Genomic DNA, 8,595 nt, shown 5'->3' with positions numbered 1-8,595 from the left:
CATAAATATGATTTATTAATATATTATAAGAATAATATATTAATTAGAAATCATATTATTAATAAATGTTTGATTAGAAATTAATTTGAAATTAATTTTGTGATTAAAGGAATGGACTGAAAGTGCAGGGGCTGTTTTGTAAATATTTGATAGTTGAAGTTTTAGGCCATTGGATCATCCTTGTTAGGGAGGGCCGAAAATCCCTAAAATGATCTAGATCCAATCCCTAAGGAAGGGGTCCATGGACTTTCTTAGGCCCTAAGCTAAGGAATTAGGGTTTCCACCTTAAATCTCTAGCTAGCCTTGGCTTTTGAATTCGACCACCTTCTTGAGAAAACCCTAGAAGAGACGATTTTGGAGCTAGTCACTCTCTCTCATAATCATCCTCTTATCCTAGTGTGTTTGTGAGCCATTAGAGGTACTATACGTGTGGTACTTTTTCTCAAGAGCAAAGGATCTTCAAGAATTTGTTGTTATTACTATATAGCAACAAAGGTATGTGATCTAATCTTTTTTATTTTGATTATTAGATGCATATTAGGGTTTTCTATTTGTGTTCAATAATTATATGTCTAATAGAGAAAACATAGATCCAAACTAGGGTTGCATTCACACATAGGATTGTTGCTCATTACCTTTAACAAACATTCATTGCTCCTTATTCACCACTTCTCCTACGTGTATCCCATTGGACTAATATCTCGAGAGTCTCACATATATATATCGTCCAAAACCTTTAGGATCAAGGTTATACACGAGAGTTACTACCACTAAGAAAAGTAGCAGTTATCTAAAATTCTTTAAACAAAATCATAAATCACATTCACTGGATAAGTTATTACACAAAAAATAAGCTACATTCACTCAAGTATTTGTTACACAAACGTAAATAGCATACATATATTCCATGCATATAAGAACTCATGTGATTCAACCCTATATATATATATATATATATATATATATATATATATATAGAGAGAGAGAGAGAGAGAGAGACTTAGGTTCAAATGTTTTCACTATCTATTGTGTGCATGTATGACTAATTCTGGACCAATCATTTTAGTTATTTTAAGAAAGTTTTAATGCATATTAAATGCTGAAGATATAATTAATATTCATTATATATTCAACATGTAATATGCATTAATTACTTTCTTAAAATAACTAAAATGATTAGTCCAGAATCAATCATACATGCACACAATAGATAGTGAAAACAAAATAACTTAACCCTATATATATATATATATATATATATATATATATATATGTATATATATATATATATATATATATATATGGGTAAAGTGAATATACCTAACAACCTTATATAAGCTTAGGTACCTAACCTCATCAAACTACGTCATTTTGCATTAAATTTTAATTGCAATCATCCAAGGTTCTTAAACTTCATCCCTAAACTTGATTTACTTCAAAAAAAAATTAGGAATTCATCATTTTATTTCTCCTACATCCTTTCGTTTATAGCGGTAGGATATGAAGCCCATCAGGTGGTATTCGATAGAAAGACGTGATGTAAAAGAAAGATATTGGTGAAAGTCCAAAGATTATGGAAGTAATCAAGTTATTTGGTTGAAGTTTAAGAACCTTAGGCAATTACAATGTAAATATGATACAAACCAATGTAGTATTATGGAGTTAGGTACCTAAGCTTATATAAGGTTGTTAGGTATATTCACTTTACCCTATATATATATATATATATATATATATATATATATATATATATATATATATATATATATGGTGCTTTTTCTTTCATAAAATATGTGAGTAAATTACTGAAATCGTCCCTGTGGTTTGGTCAAAATTGCACGTTTGGTCTCTAACTTTTTTTTGCATCCGGATCGTCCCTGTGGTTTGATTTTGTTGCGTTTTTCGTCCATGTGGTTTGATTTTGTTGCATTTTTCGTCCCTTATATATATAAAGTTAGGGACCAAACATGCATTTTTTACCAAACCATAGGGACGAAAAACGCAACAAAATCAAACCATAGGGACGATCCGAATGCAAAAAAAAAGTTAGGAACCAAACGTGCAATTTTGACCAGACCACAGGACGATTTCAGTAATTTACTCTTATAAAATTTTATATATATCCTATATCATATATTTTGAATATGGTTAAAAAAACCAAGTGCACCACACCCAATTGGTCTTTGATATCACCATACAAAGGATAACATTCTTAAATATTGTTTAACTCGAAGCTTTCGCCTAGACTCTTACCGGATGTCCTCCATACGTTCGGGTCCATTTTTCAAGATGCTTAATTGAATGACTTGTTCCACTGCAAATGAAAATGGATAGCGTCTAGGTACATGCATCTGTAATTTCTTATTGCATTATTCTGATCTAATTTTACTAAGCTGTTTTGTTTATTATTATTAGTGTAAATTACATAAACGTCATTGTCTTTTTACAAAAAATTGATATAATCATATAAACACTAGGTTATTTTTTGTTCGAATTTAGTCATAACTTTTTAGTTTTTGTAATTTTACCCATTTAACCTGTCAATCCAGTTACCCGTTGACATGACATTTTATTAAGTTACCAGCTAACATGGCATGTTGATATTTAACAGTAACCGATCAAATTGTCAAAATTGCAAAAATTAAAAAACCTAGTGACTAAATTGTAAAAAAATTATAGCAGTGTCAAAATCGAATTTTTATGAACACAACGTATTAAGAAATTATATAACAATCTATATGACAACATCAATTACATTACAAACTCCAATAAAAGTAACTTGTTATATTTTTTACATTTAAGATCAAATACGAAAAGCATCCGTTTGGAATCTTTCATCATACAAACTCCAATGACCATATCTTTCACCCTGAAAAGCTGACCTTGGAATATAGAAATTAGGCTTCTTAACAGTCTTCAATTTGGTCAAATTCGAAGTAGAATTTGCAATATCTCGGCTAGTTACATTCACACATCCTGATAGATCGATATACTCAAGGTTTTGACACCCTTTAGAAATCAAAGCAAGGCCTTTAGCTGTTAGTTTGGAGAATTGAAGCTCAAGGTGAAGTAATTGAGGCATTAGGGTTCCAATTGCAGCAGCTTCTGAATCACCATCTTGAGGGCAGGCGTTTAGATAATCACTGGGTACGATTCCTAAGTGGCGTGAAGGGTCTAAATCATTCATGAAGTTACGTTTTAGGATTTTGAGATTGGTGCATTTTCTTCCCAGTGTGAGTAGAGATTTGTGAGAGATTTCATAGCAAAAGCTTATGTTGAGTTCTTGAAGTTTTGGGCACTCGGATGCTATTTTTACCATGGATTCATCTGTAACATTTGGGCAGCTCTTGATTGATAGTACTTCAAGGTTAGGGCACCTATTGAACATAAGCAACTGAATCAAACAAATCTACATGGAAGGTTTTGTTAATACCTAATTGATCGAAGATCGATTTCAGGCAGGTTTAGGTTTAGGGCAGATTATGAGGAAAAATTGCTCGACAACATGACGATGATAAAGATATGAAACAATCTCAGGAAAACCCTAGCTTGAACAAATTAAGGAGGAAAGCGTGTATTAATACCTTTGAGCAACGAGAGAAAGTGAGCGATCGGAGCAGTGTCTAACCCTGATCTTAGTGAGGCCACCATCGCTCCAATTCACAACAGATCGGAGCATATTATCGATTTTTCTCTCGAATTGAGGAGTCCACCAGCGAAACGATTCACGTGGGCGCGATTCGAAAGATGATTCGAAAGAAGATTCGAGGTCGAAGACGGAGTGAAGAGAAGGATCCTTGGAAGCCTGAAGCCATGACTTGCAGACAAGCATGATGCCTCGCCATCGATCCTCAACAGTGAGGCGGGTAAGGATGTTGAGGAGGCACTCGTGGGTCAAATCGGCCCAGCCGGAGTAGAGTTCTGACTCGTCGGCTTCTTCTTCTCGACGGTGGTTGTTGTCGGCCATTGGAGGTTGATAACTTGATAAACAACAATTCGATGGTTTTTTTTGTTAATTTTGTAAATCGTGGTTCCAACGAATCCAGACACGTGTCGGTATACAGTTACTTTCGTTTCATTTTTTTCTCTTTTCAAATGCTTAAAAAATAGCAATAGCCCATGATAGAGTCTTTCTCTTACACATTAAGATATATTTTAGGTACTTTATTATTACATTGTGGTTCTAAGGACTCGAATGCATAAAAAACTTTTATATATCAAGGTATATTTTATGTATTTAGCATTTAAATAAGAAAATTATCTACTCTTTAATTTGATTTTTTAGTATTTAAATTGGTTGAGATTATATCAAAGTTTTGACAAATTGTTAATTCACTTTTTTGATGAATGATTACGACTGAAGGCAGTGTTGGTCAACATCTTTGTGGACTGTTCCAGGAATAGAGTGATCAAAATTTTCAAGTTGATCGGAGGAAAAGTGTAGGCGCAAGAGGACAGATGTCTTTGTTCAGATTGGTCAATGAGAGCATCAAAATGTTATAACTCATGTGGCTCAACCATTTTATGTTACAAACTTCCCACCATTAATGGGAACTTCATTCGAGATTAGATGTTGTGCTGATGTTTTTATATCGAACAAATGATCAAAGTTTGGAAAAGCTTTTGGTTTAGCTGATGTTTTTGTATCGAATAAATTATCAAAGTTTGGAAAAGTTTTTGGTTTATATATATTTGGTAATGCAGACAACTTGGAGGATCTCACGAATAAAATTTGTTCTCTATAGATTGGTAATTACAAAGTATATGTATTGATGTTATGGGTTGAAATGACAAACATATGGTGAAGAGCTTTGGAGAAGGTCGGGGATGAAAACGTTTGTATTCCCATTTAATCTGGTCTTATTATTCAAACGTATATATACATGATTACATCAAGATAGTGGCCAATGGGACAAACATATATCATAATATAACAATAAATTATAATAACAATAAACCTACTAACAGTCCCCCACAGTTGGAACGCGAGGGGGATCTTGAACATTCAAGCTGAATCTGAAATCAAAAAATAACAAAGAAGGGAGACTCTTCATAAATATGTTAGCAAATTGAGATGAGGAAGGAACATGAAGAACACGAACATGTCCGGTAGCAACCTGGTCTCAAACAAAATGAAAATCAGTCTCTATGTGTTTGGTCTGTTGATGTTGAACCAAATTGGAGGACATGTATACAAAACTCACATTATCACAATAAACAAAAGTAGTTCGATGAGGAGAGTAATGTAGCTACAATAAAAGATTACGAATCCAACATGTCTTGACAACGGTATTCGCTACACCCCAATATTTTGCCTCTGTCGTAGACCTCAATGTTGTATTCTGATGTTTGGAAGACCATGATAACAGATTATGCTCAAGAAATACACAATAGTCAAACGTGGAGCGACGAATGACCGGGCAGCCACTCAAGTCGGCATATGAGTAGGCAATCAGATCTCGACTGGGTGAGGAAAATAACTGAAGTCCATGATATGTGGTGCCACGCAAAATCCGTTTAAGAGTAGTAAAATGTGGTTCCTAAGGATCATGCATGTATAGACAAAGTTGTTGCACTACATATGTAATATCAGGTCGAGTAAACGTAAGATAATGAAGAGCACTTGCAGGACTGTGATACAAAGTAGAATCATCAACGGGAGGACTTGACCCATAGAGTTTAGATGACATATCAGCAAGGATACGAGCTGATTTGCAGTTGAGCATAGAAGCACGATCAAGAATTTCAATGGCATATTTTTGTTGAGATAAAAATAGACCAATAATGGAGTAAAAAACAAAAATACCCAAAAATTAATGTAGGTCGTCAAGGTCCGTCATAGAAAACTTAGCACTCAATAAGGATATAATATAAGTCAACAAACTTGAGGAAGAACCGATAAGAATGATGTCGTCCACATAAAGGATAAGATATGACATAGAAGAGCCATGTCTGTATATAAATAAGGACGAGTCACACATGCTGTAAACAAAGCAAATCCGCTTGAAGTACGAGGGACACCCTTACTAAAACAGTCTGCGTCCGCCACTGATACTGAGTCTCTCTGACTTCGTCCATTAGCAACAAGACATGCTTTATAGCGAGACAAGGAGCCATTTACATTTAATTTCTTCTTAAACAGCCAAATACAATTAATATAGTACCCAAGTTTTGTTTGAGATAAGAGTATTATATTCTTCTATCATCGCATTAAGCCAATTAGGATTATTAAAAGCGTGCAAATAATTTTTAGGGACCTGAGAGGTAGATTCGATGTGAAGATTGAGTTTTCTAATGGATTAGTGATACCCATTTTGGACCAAGTAATCATGGGAGGATGTGAAGGATTTTATGTGGCACCAAAAGACAAGTTAGGTGGGACAGCAAAAGAAGGCAAGGTGGTTTGTGGGTTGTTTGAGCTCATCGAGGACAAGTTGGAAGAGCGTTTTGTGATGATGGACTGGTTAATGCAGATAGGCCTGTTAGGCTTTGAGGAGTGGATGACCTTGTGGAGCTGGCTGAAACAAATGGATGTTCACTGTTCAGTGAGTTTGAGACCGATGTAGAAGAATCAACGGAATGTTAGTGGGTTTATTGTTATCATTTATTCTTGTATTGTGATATACATATATATATATATATATATATATATATATATATATATATATATATATATATATATTATATAACCCGTGTACCACACCGACCAGCGTAAAATCATTTTAGAAGTTAATAGCCGTTATAATTAATAATACATTTGAAAAGATGTATTTTTTAGAAGCTTAAATGCTTTGCCCATAACTTTAAAATTATTAATTTAAAATAATTTTACAATCTATTTTAAAGATATTAACAACATTCTTTATATCTAGATTAATAATAAAAACGATTATGTTGTATAATAAAATATAAAATTTAAAAAAAAACATAAACAATCATTCATGGACACAATGTTTTATGAACATTAAACACTACACATATTAGACCCAAAAGTGGATGAATTAGCAAAAATGAATATTAAACAAACCTAGCTTCAATTGATTTTTTCGTAATAAACAAACAATTGCCAATTATTTTTTATTTTAACAAATCCTAACAACATTCTTATTATAACTTTAGAAGCAATATTAACACATTACTTAACATTGCATCTTTCAAATAACAAAGTTCAGCATGTAATATTAGATTTCAACAAAGACTAAAAGAATAAAATAACATAGATGCAACTATATACTATAATCAATCAAATATTACACACAAGATAAAAACTCAAAATTACAAAAAGGTAAAAAACCAAAATTAAAGATATAGTAAACATTGCAGATCATTCATTAATGACTTATTATCCAAATACAAAGCAATGGATTTAAACCCCCCAAATAACATCTTAAATCTTAAATCAACTATAAAAGAAAGAAACGAAGTTGTATATGAGGAGAGAATCTAAGGTAAGTCAATACATTGGCGATATGGTCTTTTCCAGAGTAAATGAAGTCAGGAAAAGCAGTTGGGGGAATTTGTTGGTGCTTTGGGTCTAAATGGAAGCCTGGTGTCTTTGGGTCTGAATGGAAGTATGTTAAGTAGTAGAAGTAGGTTTGTTTTGTTGCTATCTTTCTCTTTACAGATAATCATTTAGTAAAAAAGGGAGTTGAATCTTTCAATTTATGTTGTTTTGCAATCCAATAAGCATTAAAATGTTTAAGCTATGACAAACATATTATTTACCATTTACATGTAGTCTTTAAATCCAAAAAACAAATCATTATATCTTAATAATTTTGAATAGAAATTCTATGTTTCTTCAGATGATGAATATTCTCCATGTCTCCATCTTTAATGCATTGGATAATAATAAACATAAGTTTTTATTTGAATTAAAAAAAAATAAAGTTAATCTATGATTCTTGTAACAAAATGAAAAAAATAATAGAATAACCAAAAATAAAGTTAACCTATGACAAAAAGCTAAAAAAATAAGAAAATTAATATATCTAGATCATTAAACCCATAGGCTTGGTTATTAATAATTAATATACCTTCATAATAGGTCTAAACTAAATAACTTCGTGGTTCAAATTGGATCAAAAGGGTCATATTGAATTTCATCATAAATATAAAGATAAGACTATATGTATGATTATAGTGCATAAAATCTTCAAAATTCAGATAAGATTCTTTTCTAAAGGGTGTTATTACAATAAACCAAATAAAAAACACAACTAACCTTCGTAACGAATCAATTTTGAATTTGACTAATCAGCCTACATGTTTGGTTTGAGGTCCGCTTCCATACTCAACTGACTTCCCGCAAAGCTGCTCAATAATCCTTAACGAACCCTAAGTTATAGCCATGATTAATCAACCCCCGTTTCACGTAACAACAATATACTTGTAGTTATTTACCAATAATGACATTCACGAAAATGTGGTTATTTTTCAAAAACTGTTTTTTTGGTTATTTTCTTAAAAATATTTTGTAATTCGTTAATTCTTGCTTTTACCCCAAGAAATAGAAACTTACTTTTATTTATCCCCAACTAAATTGCAATAACAAAAAAAAGAAATTAAAGTACATTGTTAATTTTGCATTTATCC

The 8,595-nt window shown here is 32.3% G+C and overlaps 1 protein-coding gene across 1 annotated transcript; it reads right to left on the bottom strand.

The window, feature by feature from the left end:
* Positions 1-2,714: 2,714 nt before the first annotated feature.
* SKIP1 (SKP1 interacting partner 1) lies at positions 2,715-4,063 on the bottom strand. The gene is made up of 2 exons (XM_079010682.1): positions 3,585-4,063; positions 2,715-3,377 (listed from the first exon to the last, which is right to left on the bottom strand). The coding sequence occupies exons 1-2, from the start codon at positions 3,965-3,967 to the stop codon at positions 2,804-2,806; spliced, it is 957 nt and encodes a 318-aa protein (XP_078866808.1). The 5' UTR covers positions 3,968-4,063; the 3' UTR covers positions 2,715-2,803.
* Positions 4,064-8,595: the final 4,532 nt, after the last annotated feature.

The sequence above is a fragment of the Lactuca serriola genome, chromosome 7, assembly GCF_051521515.1.
Source record: "Lactuca serriola cultivar US96UC23 chromosome 7, Lser_US96UC23_V15, whole genome shotgun sequence".
NCBI lineage: Eukaryota > Viridiplantae > Streptophyta > Magnoliopsida > Asterales > Asteraceae > Lactuca > Lactuca serriola.
Note: the sequence above shows the minus strand (reverse complement) of the source record. Positions and strands in the feature narration are given on the sequence as shown.

Excerpts from the sequence above, each read along its gene's own strand:
- SKIP1 (XM_079010682.1), bottom strand. The coding sequence starts at position 3,967 with ATGGCCGACAACAACCACCGTCGAGAAGAAGAAGCCGACGAGTCAGAA. Across the intron at positions 3,378-3,584 it reads CTTTCTCTCGTTGCTCAAAG|GTGCCCTAACCTTGAAGTAC; the intron begins GTATTAATACAC and ends TATGTTCAATAG.